The sequence below is a fragment of the Salmo salar genome, chromosome 12, assembly GCF_965601325.2.
Source record: "Salmo salar chromosome 12, fSalSal1, whole genome shotgun sequence".
Classification (NCBI taxonomy): Eukaryota; Metazoa; Chordata; class Actinopteri; order Salmoniformes; family Salmonidae; genus Salmo; species Salmo salar.
In genome coordinates, this window is record NC_138302.1 from 8,863,911 (window position 1) to 8,886,983 (window position 23,073).

Sequence of the window (23,073 nt, forward strand, 5' to 3'; positions counted from 1 at the left end):
CTTCTTTGCTTCGCGGAGCAGTGCTGAGCTGTTGTGAAGGAAGTGAGTTTGTGTTTATACAGGATGTACCGCCCCCACCTACCGTCAACCAATCATGTCAATGCAGAGCTATACAGAGCCATGGCGATGCGGTACAGAGCTCGATTTGGCCTCTGCATGCCTCCGGAGGCTTCATAATTGCGTCACACCCTCCATATGGAGCCACCAACCACATTTTCAGATCAAGCATACATTTGCTTTTAGTCTAGGCCTCCGCAATGGATTAGTTCATTGAGATGGGCGCAAATATACATGTGTTACTGCTTGACTAAAACCATCTCGGTCAACCAACAGCCTAATGACCAAACAATTGACCAGTCAACTAATTGGGGTCAGCCCTAACTGAAATAATGTAGTCCTCATTATCTATTATTATAGAGCTCTGTTCAGCCTGTAAACATGATATTATCTATTATTATAGAGCTCTGCTCAGCCTATAAACATGACATTATCTATTATTATTGAGCTCTGTTCAGCCTATTAACATGACATTATCTATTATTATAGAGCTCTGATCAGCCTGTAAACATGACATTATCTATTATTATAGAGCTCTGGACAGCCTATAAACATGACATTCCATGAGAGCCAGATTATAGCGGTCTGCTCAACCTCTGCAGATCCTCTCAAGCTCTGTCAGGTTAGATGGGGAGCATCGCTGCACAGCTATTTCAGGTCTCTCCAGAGATGTTCAATCGGTTTCAAGTCTGGGCTCTGGCTGGGCCACTCAAGGACATTCAGAGACTTGTCCCGAAGCCACTCCTGCGTTGTCTTGGCTGTGTGCTTAGGGTCGTTGTCCTGTTGGAAGGTGAACAGTCTGAGGTCCTTATCAAGGATCTCTCTGTACTTTGCTCCGTTCATCTTTCCCTCGATCCTGACTAGTTTCCCAGTCCCTGCCGCTGAACAACATCCCCACAGCATGATGGCACCACCACCATGCTTCACACTAGGGATTGTTGTGGACATTCTTATATAGGACACTAAAAGTCAATATTAAATGAATCACTTTTTATTGTCAGCGAGCTGGAGAGGTCACAGTCAAACTTAGATGCGTAAGTACCGGTCTGAAGTGAGCTGTGAAAGGGCCTTCCTTACATAGAGCCTTATATACTGATATCTAAACCTACATAAACATGATTCATTGGATCGGTTCACATGTGACTGGCTCCGTCTATCTTAACATAAAGAACATATTCTGGGCGTTCTGACAGATGTTCCTCTGGAGGGGCCCCTCCCCCTCATCTCTTGGCCAGACACAGACAGGAACCAAGGATTGTTTATGACACCAAAGATAAGATGCACAAAGTAAATTTAATCTGTTACATTCCATCCTTTTGTCACTTGTGTGATAACAATAATTACATGTTAAAGTAAGCATTTAGATTTTAGCTTCTATCAAAAGGAGTTTCTAGAACATGATATTATAATAAATAAACAAAACATTTAACCGTTATTTAACTAGACAAGTTAAATCAAGCTAAAAACCTACAATCAGAAAGTTCTAACCAATGTGAGTGAGTATATGACAAAGAATACACACATACATACACAAGGCATCTGTAGATTCAGAGGTGAATAACTCTCTCAATGTTATCCATTGTTTCCATACCTCTTTCCACAGTCAGGTTGGATTGACCTGTGTTTTTCACTAACTGTCCCTGGGACATAAACCTAAAACCCTGTTGTTTAACAATTCTGCTAAGACCTTCAAATGGTTGGTGCTCATCAGCTCAGTGTCCCACATAATGTAAAACGGGTTTAAGGGTTTAGATGACCTCACCCTCAACCAAAGAAAACAACCTTCAACCATTAATCATCGTCTGCATCTACAGGGGGAAATGGGACTCTCATCCAGAGTTGGCAGCTCAATAGTTTCACTGTTCTCTGTAGGAGCAGAAAACATGATAGCTGCTGAAATCTTACAAGCCAGAGAGGCACAAATCACCTTAAAGCATGTTAATAACACAATTAAACAAACTAAACAAAAAACACACACTGCAGCCCACTGGGCAATTTGGGATCCACAATTTCCAAGCAGGGATTCAAACCAAGTTGCAAGCGTCCAATCTGGTTTTGGATAATTATTTTTAGCAACAGTGGCAATGTATTCAGCAAGATCAGTCACATTAGAAGAGTGATCTGGGACAAAAGTACAACATTGATCAATGATTGCATATGTGCCCCCTTGACCTGCCATAATATAGTCAAGGACCTCTCTGTTTTGCAGAGCTAACTTACGCAATTCTTTCATTTCCCCATTTAATTCTTCCAGGGCATTTCGAGTAGCATTGCCAATTTTCTCTGCGGCTAGAGATGTCTCAAATTTGATTTAACTCACATGCAACTCCATACCCAGGAAAAAAACACCCCCAAAGAACCTGGAGGCATGTGCCTGAATGTGAGTGATGCCTGCCAGAGATCTCTTATCTCTCATCATTCCAGGAGGTCTGTAGTCTTTAAACAAAGCCTTCAGATCCCTCTCATTATTCTGAACGGTTCTCATAGCTGTCACCACAAACCCTACAGTACATGTCCCTCCCCAGTTCCATGGAATGCTATTGTAAGCCCTTTTTCCACACAACCAATAGTTTCCATTTGGAGCTCCTCTGAAAGAACACTCTTCTGATGATAATTTCCTATTGGAATTTGACCTCTAAGTACCCTCTATAAGGTCAGAGGTCACCATAAAGCAGGTCTTAGTGATTGGTACATCAACCCATGGGTGTCCTGAAGTGATTCAAATGTAAAGTCTATTCAACCCACAAGTCAGCCTTGATTTAATGTTTTAACCCAGGGAAGGATGAAACAAGGAACAGTTAAGGCCAGAGTATTTAGGTCTGCCCTCCCTCCAGGAGGGTGGCACAGTGTTACAACCATGTAGAAGAGTCATTTAGTCTCTGCGGTCTCCCTGTGCACATCTTTGTTTAATAAAACAATACAGAAGTTGTTCAGCTAATCTCTTGCATCCATCATAGAATGAAGGAACGGAGGAGCAGTTCCCTTTACTGCTCCGTAACCAAGCACCAGGGTCTTGAAGATTATGCATTTTATTGAGGGATCTAGTCCAGATGAAACCTTGTAGAAAGACAGTTGTATCATGTAGAGGTTTCATTTAGATCTCTCTGTTTAACCACATACTCTTTTTGCCTTCAGCAGGTGAAAGACCAGACTCTCACAACAGGAAGAGTCCTTCAGACTCAGAGAAGACCAAACCAGCAAAACCACACCACTGCTCCCAGTGTGGAAAGAGTTTTACCTGGTTAGGGAATCTGAAATCACATAAGCGCACACACACAGGAGATAAGCCTTTCAATTGCTCCCAGTGTGGAAAGAGTTTTACCGAGTTAGGGACACTAAAAAAGCATGAGAGGACACACACAGGAGAGAAGCCTTTCCAGTGCTCCCAATGTGGAAAGAGATTTACCCAGTTAGCGAACATGAAAAGGCATGAAGGAACACACACTGGAGAGAAGCCATGTCAATGCTCCCAGTGTGAAAATAAATTTTCCTCATCAGGGGAATTGAAAAAACATGAGAGAACACACTTAGTAGAGAGGCCTTTCCAATGCTCTCAGTGTGGAAAGAGCTTTACCCTGTTAGGGAGTCTACAAACGCATGAGAGAACACACACAGGGGAGAAGCCCTTCTGCTGCTCAGACTGTGGAAAGTGTTTTACCTGGTTAGGGAATCTGAAATTACATGAGCGGACACACACAGGAGATAAGCCTTTCAACTGCTCCCAGTGTGAAAAAAGTTTTACCCAGTTAGGGAACTTGAAAACACATGAGATGACACACACAGGAGAGAAACCTTTCCACTGTTCCCAGTGTGGAAAGGGTTTTAGACATGCAGGGAACCTGAAAGTGCATGAAAGACGACACACTGGAGAGAAGCCATATAAATGCTCACAGTGTGAAATAACATTTTCCTCATCCGGGGACCTGAAAAAACATGAGAGAACACACTCTATAAAGAGGCCTTTCCAATGCTCTCAGTGTGGAAAGAGTTTTACCCAGTTAGAGAATCTAAAAAAGCATGAGAGAACGCACACAGGGGAGAAGCCCTACCATTGCTCAGACTGTGGAAAGAGATTTACCCAGATTGGGGACCTGAAATCACATGAACTGACACACACAGGAGATAAGCCTTTCCAATGCGCCCAGTGTGGAAAAAGTTTTCCCCGGTTAGGGAACTTGAAAATGCATGAGAGAATACACACTGGAGAGAAGCCTTTCCACTGCTTCCTGTGTGGAAAGAGTTTTACAGAGTTAGGGACACTGAAAAAGCATGAGAGGACACACACAGGTGAGAAGCCTTTCCAATGTTCCCAATGTGAAAAGAGTTTTACCCAGTTAGCAAACATGAAAAGGCATGAAGGAACACACACTGGAGAGAAACCATATCAATGTTCCCAGTGTGAAAATGCATTTTCCTCATCGGGGGACCTGAAAACACATGAGACAACACACTTAGTAGAGAGGCCTTTCCAATGCTTTCAGTGTGGAAAGAGTTTTACCTGGTTAGGGAATCTGAAATCACATGAGCGCACACACACAGGAGATAAACCTTTCCACTGCTCCCAGTGTGGAAAAAGTTTTACCCAGTTAGGGAACTTGAAAACGCATGAAATGACACACACAGGAGAGAAGCCTTTCCACTGCTCCCAGTGTGGAAAGGGGTTTAGACACGCAGGGAACTTGAAAGTCCATGAAAGAATACACACTGGAGAGAAGCCATATAAATGCTCCCAGTGTGAAATGAGATTTTTCTCATCAGGGGACCTGAAAAAACATGAGAGAACACACTCTGTAGATAGGCCTTTCCAATGCTCCCACTGTGGAAAGAGTTTTACCCAGTTAAGGAATCTACAAACACATGAGAGAATGCACACAGGGGAGAAGCCCCACCACTGCTCAGACTGTGGAAAAAGATTTACCCAGATTGGGGACCTGAAAACACATGAGCTGACACACACAGGAGATAAGCCTTTCCAATGCTCCCTGTGTGGAAAAGGTTTTCCCCGGTTAGGGAACTTGAAAATGCATGAGAGAATACACACAGGAGAGAAGCCTTTCCACTGCTTCCTGTGTGGAAAGAGTTTTGCTGAGTTAGGGACACTGAAAAAGCACGAGAGGACACACACAGGAGAGAAGCCTTTCCAATGCTCCCAATGTGAAAAGAGTTTTACCCAGTTAGCGAACATGAAAAGGCATGAAGGAACACACACTGGAGAGAAGCCATATCAATGCCCCCAGTGTGAAAATACATTTTCCTCATTAGGGGACCTGAAAGCACATGAGAGAACACACTTAGTAGAAAGGCCTTCCCAATGCTCTCAGTGTGGAAAAAGTTTTCCCCGGTTAGGGAACTTGAAAATGCATGAGAGAATGCACACAGGAGAGAAGCCTTTCCAATGCTCCCATTGTGGAATTTTTTTTGCCCGGTCAGGGACATTGAAAATGCATGAGAGATTACACACAGGAGAGAAGCCTTTCCAATGCTCCCTGTGTGGAAAGAGTTTTACAGAGTTAGGGACACTGAAAAAGCATGAGAGGACACACACAGGAGATAAGCCTTTCCAATGCTCCCAATGTGGAAAGAGTTTTACCCAGTTAGCAAACATGAAAAGGCATGAAGGAACACACACAGGATAGAAGCCTTTCCAATAATGTCATTGTGGAAGGACATTTTCCCGGTCAGAGGACCTGAAATCACATGAGAGAATAGCGAGGCTGTGGTTCTGACTTATATTTTTGACTAATAATTTGTGTTTTGGTTTATGCAACATCAAATCGTATTGTATGTATGAAAGCTTCCTCTAAAATAGGCCTACCTTTGTTTTTCTTTATTCTTCTCAAGTCATGATCACATCTAAAATCAGAATATATATTTTTGTATGTGTATTTAGATTATGAATTTTGATTGATTGAATACAAGTTTAGTGTTGGATATTGGTATTTCAAAATGTAAATGATTAAATAGATTAATAGAATGATAGAATGTGCATTTCTTCATTGTAACCTTGAAACCTCTTGGATTTGAAATGATTTGGATATTAGTAAAGACATTTGATTGGATATATGTTTTGGGATGTTGCAAATTGAATTTCATTGGTTACATGATTTGGATTTTGCAAAATGTAAATGATTAAATTACAGTGCCTTCGAAAAGTATTCAGACCATTTGACATTTTGTTATGTTACAGACTTATTCGAAAATGTATTAAATAAAACACATTCTTCAGAAATCTACACACAATACCCCATAATGACAAAGCAAAAACAGGTTTTTGGAATTTGTAGTAATTTTATTAAAAATAAAAACATAAATACCTTTTTTACATAAATATTCAGACCCTTTGTTATGAGACTCAAAATTGAGCTCAGATGCATCCTGTTTCCATTGATCATCCTTGAGATGTTTCTAGAACATGATTGGAGTCCACCTGTGGTAAATTCAATTGATTGGACATGATTTGGAAAGGCACACACTGTCTATATAATGTCCCACAGTTGACAATGCATGTCAGAGCAAAAACCAAGCCATGAGGTCGAAGGAATTGTCCGTAGAGATCCAAGACAGGATTGTGCCAAGGCACAGATCTGGGGAAGGGTACCAAAACATGTCTGCATCATTGAAGGTCACCAAGATCACAGTGGCCTCCATCATTCTTCAGTGGAAGAAGTTTGGAACCACCAAGACTCTTTCTAAAGCTGGCCGCCCGGCCAAATTCGGCAATCAAGGGAGAAGGGCCTTGGTCAGGGAGGTGACCAAGAACCTGATGGTCATTCTGACAGAGCTCTATAGTTCCTCTGTGGAGATGGGAGAAACTTCTAGAAAGACAACCATCTCTGCAACACTCCACCAATCAGACCTTTATGGTAGAGTGGCCAGACGGAAGCCACTCCTCAGTAAAAGGCACATTAAATCCTGCATGGAGTTTGCCAAAATGCACCTAAAGACTCAGACCATGAGAACAAGATTCTCTGGTCTGATGAAACCAAGATTGAACTCTTTGGCCTGAATGCCAACCATCACATTTGGAGGAAACCTGGCACCATCCTTACGCTGAAGCATGGTGGTGGCAGCATCATGCTATGGGGATGTTTTTCAGCAGCGGGGATGTTTTTCAGCAGCAAGGAGTGGGAGACTAGACAGGTTCGAGGTAAAGATGAACGGAACAAAGTACAGAAAGATCCTTGATGAAAACCTGCCCCAGAGCGCTCAGGACCTCAGACTGGGGTGAAGAGGCCGGACTTAAACCCGATTGAACATCTCAGGAGAGACCTGAAAATAGCTGTGCAGTGACGCTCCCCATCCAACCTGACATAGCTTGAGAAGATCTGCAGAGAAGAATGGGAAAAACTCCCCAAATACAGGTGTGACAAGCTTGTAGCATCACACCCAAGAAGACTTGAGGCTGTAATTGCTGCCAAAAGTGCTTCAACAAAGTACTGAGTAAAGGGTCTGAATACTTATGTCAATGTGATATTTCAGTTTTTTTATATATATATATATATATATATATATATATATATATATATATATATATATATATATATTAGCAACAACAAAAAATCTAAAAGCATTTTTGCTTTGTCATTATGGGATATTGTGTGTAGATTCATGAGGGGGAAAAACTATTTCAATCAATTTTAGAATAAGGCTGTAATGTAACAAAATGTGGAAAGGTCAAGGGGTCTGAATACTCTCCGAAGGCACTGTATATCAGTAGAATGTGCATTTCTTGATTCTAACCTTGAAACCTCTTGAATTGTGTCATTGAGTTAGTTCCCGTACTAGTCTTCAAGTTAAAGGAGTATAAAAATGTAATGATGTTGTTCTGATGATATTGATAAGATGTTGACATTTAAAACATTCACCACCACATGAATGTTCACATTAGCATTATTCCACCATGTCAGATAACTAAAAGAATTTGATTAATGCAACATATTATCTTGTCATGACGTTGCCCTCTTTGCGTACAGCGAGCACCATCACCCTCTCCCTCTCTATAATCCTGACACCAGGCTCTGTAAGAGAGGTCGTAAATTCCTGGAGTAGATCCTCTCCTCATGGCCACAGTATAGAGAGAGAGAGTGAGTTTCATAGAGAGAACAAAGGAATTTCTTCCACCTCACAGAACTGGAGAACCGAACAACATTTATGTTCTGGAGAAGGTATAAAAGATCAGTGAAGAATCCAGCCACGAACTGGTCCGTTTGGTACAATTTTGTGAAACTCATGAGAGACAATACGGCCACATTACCATAACGCTGTTTATACAATAGCCTCAGCTATGAGGCTTACATCTAATTGATGTATAAAATGAGTGAGTGGGGATGGAACTGTTTGTGAAATTGTGTAATGTGATTTTGGACTGTTTAATGAAGGAAACTCCAATTCCCTTTGGAGTTGAACTAAATCAGAGGACTGCCCATGAGCACAGTTATGGTCTGGCGTCATGGGACAGGCCCTTTTCTGCTCTTCCGAATAAAACCCCCACCTGGGTTTTCCCACTTCAGACCAGCTTACCTCGATAACGAGAGGGCCAAGGTTTGAGAGGAGACCAAGCTTACCTCAATTACGAGATGGCTAAACGTTGCATTTCTCTCCAAGCATTTCTCTTGCTGAACTTTTAACCATACCACGTGGTTAAACTCTTAGACTATCGATACCGACAGTATAAGAACAAGTCTTTGATATTAATTACTAGTCTGCAGCTAGGAATTTGGTATCATTGAACGCGAAGACCGACAACCGCCGAAACATCTATCCTATAACGACATGAATGAATGTCACTCAGAACTATCCATTCTAACCACGACAGTGAGAGAGAGCGGACAAACTCTCCAACAGAAACTAACTTTTCAACAGAGATCCCGATGACACACTGAGTGTAAATATATATATTGATTGCAATTATTCCGAATTAGTGAGCTTCAGGTGCAAAGGATTAGCATTTAATTGTTAGAATTATCAACTCTGTCGTGCCTCCTCAGCTGACCCCACACTCCCCTTTTGTCTAACAAGCCGCCATGCCGGTTTAGCCCACTAGGGCACATTCTCCTATCATTTCCTTGTAACCATATCTACTGTTTGTTATGCATTTCTGTGAATTACCTAGTTAGTAAATAAATGATTTTAAGACAATTGATGTATGGATGACTCATAGTGAAGACTGGGTTCGTGCAGATAACCAACAATTTACGACGTTTGGAATGAGACTAAGGTGAGGTAAATAATAATTCATTAAATTGAAGACTAATTGATCAGATATTAAAATATCTGAAAGTTATATTAGGAAAATTATAACTTTGTAACCTGAATATTTTCCTTGGTGCCCCGACTTCCTAGTTAATTACAGTTACATGATTAATCGGTTTGATCACGTAATAATTACAGAGTAATTTAATAAATAAGTCTTCAGTTTTAATGATGCCAAAGACACGACAATCTGAAAAATAAAATACATTTTTGTGACAGTGTTAGCCATTATTTTTAACTGTGTTAGTGGATGTTCATTACATACATCTATGCACTGTTACTAGACTCCATAAAAATACCATATAGCTATGACTGGAAGTCACTTTTTCGTAGCAGGGGCCTCATGAATAAATTAAAACAACTTAGATTTATACTTGAACTTAGTTGTAAGATCATTTCCCGACGGTGTGCTTACATTCAATTCATAAAAGATACCGAGCATAAGAAAACCTTGCTTACGCAGGTTCTAAGAAGCCCATTTATAACTTAACGTACCTGTGATCTATAAATCTCAAATTAACTTAGAATTGATGGCACCTGAACATTCCTTACATTTTACATTTTAGTCATTTAGCAGACGCTCTTATCCAGAGCAACTTACAGTAGTGAATGCATACATTTCATTTCATGCATTTTTTTTTTTTTTACTGGCCCCCTGTGGGAATCGAACCCACAACCCTGGCGTTGCACACACCATGCTGGCGTTGCAAACACCATGCTCTACCAACTGAGCCACAGGGAAGGCTATTTCAGCGATTTCCCCGTATAGAATGCTAGTACAAATGACGGTTTAGTCAGGAATAGCCCAAAAAGGACCAAAAGAGAAAAGCTAACTTTTTGGAAGATGATATCACGGTGATGGTAGAGTAGATTGAAGACAGGCAACACGTATTATTAGGTGGACTCAGGGGCACCGCCAGGGATTTTGGGCCCCGTGAAAAGATATCACATTGGGCCCCACCGTCACAGGCCACACCAACCCTGCGCAATTTCTGTAACCACACACCTCCAGAACCCAATCAACCCATTCAAAGCTTTAAATAACTGTACCTGATGGTGGCGCTAGAGGAAAGGTCAAGTGGTCACAAAATCAATAGGTTTCTTCCACTTGGGGACTTGATTGTGCACGGAAACGGTGAAGTCGGCGCACGAAACCCCCATGACTGCATCACTGGATCACAGTAAGTAATTAAAAGAATGTGAAACTTGGTTGTCGGTAACTTAATATACAAAGACATGCACTGATTTATTTTATTATTTTATTTACATAGAAACGGGGGAAGCTGCGTTGCAGCCCGTGCGCCCTCCACCCAGGGATAAAGTGCGAAAGGCTCCCAAATCAGCAGGTGCCAGGAGTGAGGGGGAAGGTTTGCCCACAGTTGTCGAGGGTCCTTCCACGTCTGCATCCGTGCGCCGGGATGAAGTCCGTGAGGCCCCGTTTCCCAAGCGTTGCAGACCCACGGGGGCCAGGAGGGAGGGGGAATGTTTGGCCACAGGTGTAGAGGGTCCATCTACGTCCACGTCTACAGTTCGCATGTTGACCGCCTTAGTCCTGCAAACCCAGAACGGGGGAAGAACTCAAGAGAAGCCACCCGACTCCACTCTCACCAGCTTCTAGACGCAGGCCTACTCTGTGACGCGTAATGAATGAGTCGTGCGTTGACCCTGGCCACTTGGAGCATACATTTAGTAGTTGCATACGGGCAGATGATCTGAACATTCAATGAATGGAAATTGTTCCTGTTAACATATGCATGTTCATCGACAGACGGTGCGCGTAAGGCAATATGCTTGCAGTCAACTGCACCTATGACCCCTGAGAAATTAAATGAGCGGACAAACTCGGCTTTGCCTGTTAGTCGACTGTATGGGAAACTAATGTATCTCGTGGACAATACGTGTAGAATCGCCTCGATCACTTGTGGCAGGATGCGGCTGAATGATGGCTGTGATATACCCCGACCTGCGACCTGTCACTCATTTCGCTCTAGAATGTCCCAGTAGTGAGGAATCCCAGAGTGGACAGTACTTTGACAGATAAGGGAATGGCATGATTACAGCGTGTCTTCCTTTCCAGATTAAGTGCTAAATCCGCGCACAAATCTAACAGAACATTTATTGGGAGACGATAGCGATTTATAAACCATGGATCGTCATGCGCAAAAAAAGTCATTCCGGTCTCTGAAAACTCTCTCCCTTCTAAAAGCTCGGTTTTCAACGTCTTCCAATAACGCAAAAACAGCCATGGTTACTTTTTTCTAATTTGACACACTATTTATAGAACATCGCATTCTGTTTTTAATTCAAAACATTTTGCGTCTGGCAATTAATTCCTCACACATTTAATTGATAATTCCTCACAAATTGTTCATAAAGCTAATGCAAAGTTCACCACAGGCTTGGATGCATTTGTGTCCCAAACTCCAATACCACTACATAACCAGCAGGTAAATAATTTACGTAAAGTCTAGACTTTGCGTAGAGATAAGATCATTTCCACGTCAAAGTAAAGTTTTATAAATAACTACTTTTATAAATAACTACTTATACGTGGTTTTCTGCGTAAGTCATACTTAAGATCAAAATTGATCGTAAGTCCGTTTTATAAATGAGGCCCCAGGTTTGGAGAACTTATGCAGGAGGTTAGGATAATTCATGTTGCAGGTTAAGAGAATTAGGTTAAGGTTAGGAAAAGGGTTAGGGATAGCGAAAATGCTCTCTTACGAAAAAGTCACTTCCGTATGGAAGTCGTGCTTTTAGGGAGCATTGTTACAGACCTGGCTGCTTGTGGTATCTGTTTTCTCATTTTATTAAACAGATCGTTTTATCGAATTTATAACAAGGCTATAAAATGTGGAAAAAGTGAAAGGGTCTGAATACATTCTGAATGCACTGTATACCAGCAATAGCACGATGACTAATTGTACTCAGGTCACTTTTTATTTTATTTAACAATATACCACATTACTTCTTACTAATAATACATTTATTCTTTTAGAAACATTACAAAGCATGTTCATCCGTTTTTCTGTGTTTTGTTGGTGTAGTTTAAGCCAATTTTGGCCTGGTAAAAAATCTGAGTGGTTTGTATATATATTTTTCTATCTACCTGCCACAGTCGCTGGTGGACCCCAAAAAGTAAATTTTAGGCCCTGTTGGATCTTTACTTCAACATGATTGTGTTTTGATGAATTTCTAATACCTTAGTTAGTCTCAATGATAAACCTTTCCTAGTGTTATTTATCCAGGTTAGTCTCAAAATCAGTATGTTCAGCCCTCTTTTAAATTGTGTAATTTATTTTGATTATGGATTTGATTGATTGAATACAAGATATTTAAACATGTTCATTTTAACCTTGAAAACCTCTCGAATGTAGTTGTTTAATTGGGTTAATTTGTGTACTAGTCATCAAGCCAGACGTGTATGAAAATGTGATGGCGTTGTTCTGAGGATAACATTGATACGTTGTTGACATTAAAAACATTTACTACCTCATGAATGTTTCCATCAGTATCATTCCACCATGTCAGAGAAAACCTGTGCGGATTTGTAAAAAAGATTGGATTAATCCAATACATTTTTGTCTGAATAGTATGTGGAATGCCACTAGTGGACGTTACTTTATATATACATCTACATGATGTATTGTTACACCATGTAGGAGCAGTATAGACCTAGTCTGTTCATTATAGACATCTACATGATGTATTGTTACACCATGTAGGAGCAGTATAGACCTAGTCTGTTCATTATAGACATCTACATGATGTATTGTTACACCATGTAGGAGCAGTATAGACCTAGTCTGTTCATTATATACATCTACCTGATGTATTGTTACACCATCTAGGAGCAGTATAGACCTAGTCTGTTCATTATATACATCTACATGATGTATTGTTACACCATGTAGGAGCAGTAAAGACCTAGTGTGTTCATTATATACAGTACCAGTCAAAAGTTTGAACCCACCTACTCATTCAAGGTTTTTTCTATATTTTTTACTATTTTCTACATTGTAGAATAATAGTGAAGATATCAAAACTATAAAATAACACATACAAAACATGTAGTAACCAAAAAAGTGTTAAACAAATCAAAATATATTTTAGATTTGAGATTCTTAGTAGCCACCCTTTGCCTTGATTACAGCTTTGCACACTCTTGGCATTCTCTCAACCAGCTTCATGACGTAGTCTCCTGGAATGCCTTTCAATTATTAACAGGTGTGCCTTGTTAAAAGTTAATTTGTGGAATTTCTTTCCTTCTTAATGCATTTGAGACAATCAGTTGTGTTGTGACAAGGTAGGGGTGGTACACAGAAGATAGCCCTATTTGGTAAAAGACCAAGTCCATAATATAATGGCAAGAACAGCTCAAATTAGCAAAGAGAAACGAAAGTCCATCATTACTTTATGACATGAAGGTCAGGCAACTTTTTTTCAAGTGCAGTCGCAAAAACCATCAAGCTCTATGATGAAACTGGCTTTCATGAGGACCGCCACAGGAAAGGACCCAGAGTTACCTCTGTTGTAGCCCAAATAAATGCTTCACAGAGTTCAAGGAACAGACACATCTTAACATCAACTGTTCAGAGGAGACTGTATGAATCAGGCCTTCATGGTCGAATTGCTGCAAAAAAAACATGACTAAAGGACACCAATAAGATGAAGAGACTTGCTTGGGCGAAGAAACACGAGCAATTGACATTAGACCAGTGGAAATCTGTCCTTTGGTCTGATGAGTCCAAATTTGAGATTTTTGGTTCCAACAGCCGTGTCTTTATGAGACGCATAGTAGGTGAACGGATGATCTCCACATGTGTGGTTCCCACTGTGAAGCATGGAGGAGGTGTGATGGTGTGGGCGTGCTTTGCAGGTGACATTGTCAGTGATTTATTTCGAATTTAAGGCACAGTTAACCAGCATTGCTACCTCAGCATTCTGCAGTGATATGCCATCCCATCTGGTTTGAGCTTAGTGGGATTATCATTTGTTTTTCAACAGGACAATGACCCAAAACACACCTCCATGCTGTGTAAGGGCTATTTGACCAAGAAGGAGAGTGTTGGAATGCGGCATCAGATGACCTGGCCTCCACAATTACCCGACCTCAACCCAATTGAGATGGTTTGGGATGAGTTGGACCGCAGAGTGAAGGAAAAGCAGCCATCAAGTGCTCAGCATATGTGGGAAATCCTTCAAGGCTCTTGGAAAAGCATTCCCCATGAAGCTGGTTTAGAGAATGCCAAGAGTGTGCAAAACTGTCATTAAGGCAAAGGGTGGCTACTTTGAAGAATCTCAAATATATTTTGATATAGACTTTTTTGCTTACTACATGATTCCATATGTGTTATTTCATAATTTTGATGTCTTCACTATTATTCTAAAATGTAGAAAACAGTAAAAATAAAGAAAGACCCTTGAATGAGTAGGTATGTCCAAACTTTTGACCTGTACTATACATCTACATAATGTATTGTTACACCATGTAGGAGAAATTGGCTGCGTTCAGACTTTTTTTCACTCATTGGTATTTTGATCTGAAAAGTATCTGATTTGAAAAGATCAAAAGACCAATTAGTGTGGGGGGGGGGATGCAGAATTGGGTTGCCTGTGTAAACGCAAATGAAATAAATGAAAAATAAACGTATTTTCTGAAAATAAAATAAATATTTCCGTTAACTGCATTATCTACTCCAGTCAGCAGATGGCGATATGAGTTTTACAGGCGAAGCTGCACAGTGTGACGTATAATCTAGTGGACGGGACACCGCTTCTACAACGACAGCTAATCAGTCGCTTAGATAGCTTGCTAACCAACATAGCTGAAACATTGGAGCTATTTAGACGTTTTCGGTGTACATTAATCACACGTCTGTCGTGTCTACTAGTTACCCATCCCCCGCTTCATATTGTAGGTAACTGGTTAAATTAGCATTAGGCTAGTCGCTTATGCTAACTATCTAAGTTGGCTATCTTAATAACATTCCGGACCATGAGCTCACTAAACTACTCTCCCCATGCAAAAGAAGAGGATGTCTGCTGGACTGAGAAACAGGGTCTGTGGCTTAATATTGTCGTGAAAGAAGAAGAGGAAGAGAAGGATGTCACAGTGAAAGGCGATGAAGAAACTTCCAGAGTGAAAGATGAGGAAGAGATTACTGTCACAATGAAAGAGGAGGACGAGGAAGAAGAGTATGAGACTGGAGATCTGATTAACAGCCGTGAGTAATGTTACTATCTTAAAAACAGGAGCACAAACTCTGCCAATTTGTTGAACTGATGTGGATTTTCGAAGTGGAAATCCGTGATTCAAACAACAACAAAATGGCCGCCATGGCACTCGTTATGGTGAACAGCTAAAGGTTGGGTGCTGGAGACACCGATATGTAATAACTGTCAAATTCCATAAAATAGCTATGAATACAAGGACTGACCATCCAAATGATAAGAATAATAGTTTAAGCAGGTTCTAAAACTATACAGTGTTTGTTTACGACTTTTTTAAAACAAGCTATCATCCTAACTGACGTGTAAATTACAACACACATTTCCGTTTTCAAACTTCTAACATGGCTGTATGGCATTTCTACTAACGAGACTCAGTGCATACAATGGCGATGTCCACGATAAGTATAGGGCCCCACAGTGGAGGTGTCATATTACCCATAAAACCTAGCGATCAAACAGGGAATGCTTCCATTAGTTTTTCCGCCATACATTTTTCCCATGGGGAATTTTAGAAATGCTTAAAATAAGGGCTGTGTATTGTGTAGATTTACCCTGGCGTGACGTTTTGATGACAGTTTAAAGTTATCTCGGACAAGGTGACTTATCAATATATTCAGCTTTATTTACTCTCAAATTCGGAAATGCTTATCGACGTTATGCAAGACTACAAATCCCTGAAATATCCTGCACGTCCACTTACGAAAAAAATGTATTGGTCACATGCACATGGTTAGCAGATGTTATTGCAAGTGTAGCGACATGCCTGTGCTTCTAGTTCTGACAGTGCAGCGATAAATAACAATTCCACAACAAATACCTAATACACACAAATCTAAGTAAACGAATGGACCAAGAATATATTAATATATGGATGAGCGATGTCAGAGCGCATTGGCTAAGATGCAATAGACAGTATAGAATACAGTATATACATATGAGATGAGTAATGCCAGATATGTAAACATTGGATGTGGAATTATTAAAGTGACTAGTGATCCATTTATTACAGTGGCCAATGATTTCAAGTCTGTATGTAGGCAGCAGCGCATCTGTGCTAGTGATGGCTGTTTAACAGTCTGATGGCCTTGAGATAGAAGCTGTTTTTCAGTTTCTCGGTTCCAGCTTTGATGCACCTCTACTGACTTCGCCTTCTGGATGGTAGCGGGGAGAACAGGCAGTGGCTCGGGTGGTTGTTGTCCTTGATGATATTTTTTGCCTTCCTGTGACATCAGGTGCTGTAGGTGTCCTGGAGGGCAGGTAGTATGCTGCAAATACTGCATCAAAAACATGTTTTTTTACTGCAGTAATTTTGCAGTGTAACTGCAGTTACAGCGCAGTATAACTGCACTTTCACTACAGTTTCAAAAATGCAATCTTTTTTTTGTAAGGGTCGTCTCTAGTTGACACCTTTGCAAACATCTATTGTGTCACAGAATTGTCAATTTAAAGACATTTAGGCAAATTATTCATGACTAAATTTAGCTAACATTAGCTAGTTAATCCAGAGATTTTTTACTTTTGCCTAGATTTGGCAGTCGCGTCCTGATCAGCGGGACGTGTAGTAGTGATGCACCGATACATTTTTTGCCCATAGGGCAGCACATAATTGGCCCACCGTCGTCCGGGGTAGGCCATCATTGTAAATAAGTATTTGTTCTTAACTGACTTGCCTAGTTAAATAAAGGTTACACACACACACCACACTGACCAAGAAGTTATTTTGTTGGAATTTTACGTATGTCCCCATTACCAGTAAAGCATAATCAAAACCTATTTCTTTCACTTACTGTGCTGTTTGGTTGTTCATTTGTTCAGTCGTTTCATTCTCCACCAGGATTTCTATGGAACGCCGTTTGGGTCTTCGGTGTCAAGAAATATACTATTTAACACGATTTGACGTGTCAATTAAGCTTGTTGACCAATCAGCACCTGAATATGACTGCACGTCACATAATAATTTAACGCGTTCATTCATTTTTTACGTAGTTATTACACATTGATTACATGATCACTCGAATTTCATATGTCACAACGATTCATCGATACATATGCTATGATGCTGGTGAAGGTGTCTCGTGCACCTATAGTGCTGGTCATTTAAAAAAGCTAACTAGCTCATGGAGGCAAACAATGTTCTTCCCCAAAAACATAGCAAAACGACAATCTGTTTCAGTAGCTATAGTTAGCTAGCTAACTACATAGCAAGGTGTCATCTAAAATAACCCTAATCTATAAGACAGTTCTTATTTGATTAATGGTGGTCGCACCCATCTATGTGAAGCTAGCCACAATAAGGATTAGACACTATAGTGGACTATGCAGTTACCCTTCAAAATAAAAGTTTGGCCTAATTCAAATATTTTATAGTCATTTGCATCACTGTCAATGACATACTTTTATTTTGAAGGCTAACTGCAAATTCCACTGTTGTGCCTAATCCTTATTGTGGCTAGCTTCACAACACATAACCCAGTCTGGTCGAGCCTCACTAGCCAGATGAAGCTAGCTGTCTGCTTATAACTTTAGCTTTGGGCAACAGGGTTAAAAGTTCTTACTGACACCGAGTTTGTGAAAAATCAGAGCGCCACATTCAAAACCACAAATCTAATCATTTCAATTTCTCAAACATAGGACTATGTTACACCATTTTATAGATACACTTCTCCTGAATCGAACCACGTTCTCCGATTTCAAAAAGGCTTTACAGCGAAAGCAAAACATTACATTATGTTAGGAGAGTACATCGACACAAATAACCACACAGCCATTTTCAAAGCAACTACATGCATCACAAAAACCCAAAACACAGCTAAATGAGGCACTAACCTTTGACGATCTTCATCAGATGACACTCCTAGGACATCATGTTACACAATGCATGCATTTTTTGTTCGATAAAGTTCATATTTATATATAAAAACAGCATTTTACATTGGCACGTGACGTTCAGAAAATATTTTGCCTCCAATACTGCCGGTGAATCAGCACTACAATTTACAAAAATACTCGTCATAAACGTTGCTAAAATATTAAACTGTCATTCAAAGAATTATAGATGAACATCTCCTTTATGCAACCACATTGACAGATTTCAAAATAACTTTACTGGGAAAGCACACTTTGCAATAATCTGAGTACTGCGCTCAGAAAAATACACTAGGCAATACAGATAGCCGCCATTTTGGAGTCATCTAAAATATTAAATAGCATTAGAAATATTCACTTACCTTTGATGATCTTCATCAGAAGGCACTTCCAGGAATCCCAGGTCGACAATAAATGTTGTTCTGTTCGATAAACTCCATAATTTATGTCCAAATAGCTCCTTGTTGTTCGCGCGTTCAGTTCAGCTACTCCAAATGTAGGAAGCGGAACGAAAAGTTTAAAAAAATCTATTTACGTTCGTTGAAACGTCAAACGTTGTAAAGCATCAATCTTTAGGGCCTTTAGAATGCGAAAAATTCAGTAATATTCTAACCGGACGGTTTCAGTGTCTTGAAAAACGTTTTGGAACAGAGCTACCTCCTCACATGAATGCGCGCCAATGAACTGATGTCCTTCCCTGGGTCTACAACTTCCCAGCCTTCTCATTCGGTCTCTGTTCATCGTAGACGCCTCAAACAACTTTCTAAAGACTGTTGACATCTAGTGGAAGCCTTAGGAAGTGCACAATGATTACCATGTCACTGTGTGTTCGATAGGCAATGACTTGTAAAGAGTCCACGCATCAGATTTCCACTTCCTGGTAGGATTTTTGTCAGGTTTTTGCCTGCCATATGAGTTCTGTTATACTCACAGACATCATTCAAACAGTTTTAGAAACTTCAGAGTGTTTTCTATCCAAATCTAATAATAATATGCATATCCTAGCTTCTGAGTTTGAGTACGAGGCAGTTTAAATGGGCACGTATTTCATCCGAATATGAAAATACTGCCCCCTATCCTGAAGGGGTCAGTAAGAGGTTTTAAGTAGCTGGCTAGCTATTTATTTTCATGAACTGAAGTTCAGTTTCAGTAGTCGAACAACAAGTGGCTATCTAGCTAATACTTACTCACAAGGATTCCTAAATCATTGCTAAGAATAATGAAAATGACTGCAGTTTCTACTGGTCATTGTTTTCAGGCTGGTTGTATTGGTGCAAGCTAGGTACAAAGCTAAAGCTGGCTACCCCAGAAGTTGCGGTCAAACAATGATGCTTTATTACCAACTCGGTATTGTAAACACATCGTTTGTGGCCGGTGTTTGCTTGTATGCAGATTTTTATGTACAGCTTTGACAGTGCTACTGTATCTTTTTTGACACGCAAAGACCCAAACGGCGTTCCATGGTATGTATGTCATGAAGCTAATAGCAGTGATGCTATTACTGTGTAACTCCGGTAGGGCAACATCTGAAAAATAGCGCACTTGGTAGTGTGTACCAGTGCTCGACCAGTTGGCGAAAGCCAACATCACCCACGACAGAGAACAGTTGCTTGTCGAGGGCAATGAATTCCATTATCTTGGCTTTAATGGATTTCGCCTTTGAGTTGTCTCGCTGGAATTTTGTTACTCTTTCAAATGACTGCTCGACTTGTTGACTGCTCGATCCACACAGCAGACATTGTGGGCTAGGTTAGGAATGCTGTGTTGCACGTATAGCTCAACATTTTATGTGTCGTCATTACATCATGTGCCTACGTTATATCGGTATGGACGTCAGCTTTGACATTGGTTTTGCACATCGGCGTTAAACTAGACATCGGGCTGATGTTGGCATTTTTAGATAATATCGTCTGATTCCGATATGTTCACCGATATATCGTGCATCCCTAATTTGTAGTTATTTGTGATAGCCACATTAGCAGCTAATTAGCATAACATTTTTAGGGGGTAAATACAGGCGAATGTATTGATAAAAGCCATCTTGTCAAAACATCACTCCAGGGTAAGCCTTAGTGTTTCTAAAATCCCTTATGGGAAAAATGAATGATGGAAAAACAAGTGGAACCATTTCCTTGTTTGACCGCTAGGTTTTATGGGTATTATACTGTACTACTCTATGACATTGGGAGCTACTTTTGGATTTGTCAGCTCCAAAATAGTTACACCTCCCACATTGAATAGACAAGGGGTGCGTTCAGTTCGCTTTAACGTTTGTTACGTTGGGGAACGGTTTGTGCTGAATGACAAGTTTACCAAAACGTTCTTGAACAGACTTTGAGGTATGTTTGCTCTGTTTGGTGGGTGTGCCAGGGTGCGGGTGTGGCTTAAAGCAATGGATCGTGTTTGTCTGGTGCACCGTGGCTCAGCATAATCAAAGGCCAGTCATGTCATCAATCAATCAGCTGATGTCACAAAGTGCTGTAAAGGCCAGTCATGTCATCAGGTCGAAAGCAGGGAGGAACGACCTTCTCAAATAGAACAGTAATCTGTCAACAAGGCAGCATGGTACATCATCCAGAAACATACAACTTCTTTTCTAACTAGTTTTCTTTGGGAAGGCATGTGGAGAGAAAAAAACAAATCCCACTCATTGCTCCACATGCTCTATGTCACTTTGTTTTGAGCCGACCTCACTTTGGGGTTCCAAAACGATTGCAGTCAATTTTCACCCAGTGCAAAACATGCCCAAACACACGCCCCCTCAGTGAGGGATGTATTTATCTACTATCCCCCATAGTATAAAAGTTGACCTATTCTCTGCAGCCTGGGACAGGGATGCGATAGATCCCAAATTAATACAAGCACTAGCATCAACAACAAAAAAATGTATGCGACGTGGGTGACGCAAAACAGATCAGAACTTTTAGCTTAAAATGTTGATGAACTATTAGGCTATTTCTTCACATTATAAGCGCAGCAATGTGCACATGGTAGTAGGCTATAAGCACACATGTTCCATTAGCGGAAAACACCATTATCAAAAGTGACCGCAAATGCATGCATGTAATGCTTTTATTATAAAAACTCTTTTTAATAATGGCGCTGCTTATTAATGCCAGTTACGCTCTACACCCTTTGTAAAGCGGATTAATGTGTTATTTGGCCACTTTAGTTGTGATACAAACCTTATTAAAAGATATAGGCCTATCGGCTAGGCTACATGAGGGGGCAGGGGCAGAACGACAGATTTTTACCTTGTCTGTTCGGGGATTCGATCTTGCAACCTTTTGGTTACAGGTCCAAGAATTTTCCACGCACAGTTTGTGCCTGTATTTAGTTTTCATGCTAGTGAGGGCTGAGAATCCACTCTCACATAGGTACGTGGTTGCAAAGGGCATCAGTGTCTTTAACAGCTCGATTTCCAAGGCAGGATACTCTGAGCGCAGCCCAATCCAAAAATCTGGCAGTGGCTTCTGATTTAAGTAAAATTTTCACAGAACCGCTTGTTGCAATTTCGATGAGGCTGTCTTGTTCAGATATCGGTAAGTGGACTGGAGGCAGGGCATGAACGGGATAATGAATCCAGTTGTTTGTGTCATCCGTTTCGGGAAAGTACCTGCGTAATTGCGCACCGAACTCACTCAGGTGCTTCGCTATAGCACATTTGACATTTGTCCGTAAGCTTGAGTTCATTTGCACACACAAAAATCATACAATGATGGAAAGACCTGTGTGTTGTCCTTGTTAATGCAGACAGAGAAGAGCTCCAACTTCTGAATTATAGCCTCAAATTTTGTCCAGCACATTGAATATAGTTGCGGAGAGTCTCTGTAATCCTAGATTCAGATTATTCAGAACATCACCCAGATAAACCAGTCGTGTGAGAAACTCGTCAACATGCAAGCGGTCAGACAAGGGAAAATTATGATCAGTAAAGAACTTTAAGCTCATCCCTCAAACGTGTCGATACTTTGCCCCTTGATAACAGCGTACTTCTGTATGTTGTAAAAGCGTTACATGGTCGCTGCCATATCATTGCATAGCGCAGAAAATACACGAGAGTTCAGGGGCCTTGCTTTTACTTCTTCAGGATTGGTGTGTCCCCCACGAGACGTTTGAGCTAACGTAGGCTAATGCGATTAGCATGAGGTTGTAAGTAACAAGAACATTTCCCAGGACACACACACATCTGATATTGGCAGAAAGATTCACAAAAATGTAAGCTAACTGATCTGTCCAATTGTGAAGTAATACCATGCTATTGTTTGAGGAGAGTGCACTGTTATGAACTTAAAGTTATTAATAAACCAATTAGGCACATTTGGGCTTTCTTGATACATTTATTTTTTACAGAAATGCGATGGTTCATTGGATCAGTCTAAAACTTTGCACATACACTGTTGCTATCTTGTGGCCTGGGCTAGAATAATACATTATGGCCTTTCTCTTGCATTTCAAAGATGATGGTACAAAAAACGGTATTTTTTTTCTTTGTATCTTCTTTTACAAAATCTAATGTGTTATATTCTCCTACATTCATTTCACATTTCAACACACTTAAGTGTTTCCTTTCAAATGGTATCAAGAATATATATATCCTTGCTTCAATGCCTGAGCTACAGGACGTTAGATTTGGGTATGTCATTTTAGGCGAAAATTGAAAAT

At 40.5% G+C, this 23,073-nt stretch overlaps 1 protein-coding gene across 3 annotated transcripts in view; it reads left to right on the forward strand.

The window, feature by feature from the left end:
• Positions 1-23,073, forward strand: part of LOC106564049 (uncharacterized) — a 31,403-nt gene that overhangs the window by 2,230 nt on the left and 6,100 nt on the right. The window contains exon 2 of one of the 3 annotated variants that reach the window (XM_045690588.2): positions 3,193-6,212. In XM_045690588.2, the coding sequence (XP_045546544.1) occupies positions 3,193-5,693 (2,501 nt within the window). In that variant the 3' untranslated portion in view covers positions 5,694-6,212. Of the gene's footprint in view, positions 1-3,192; positions 15,537-23,073 lie in introns of those variants that run through there. The other 2 variants (XM_045690589.2, XM_014130028.3) reach the window with 2 other exon arrangements.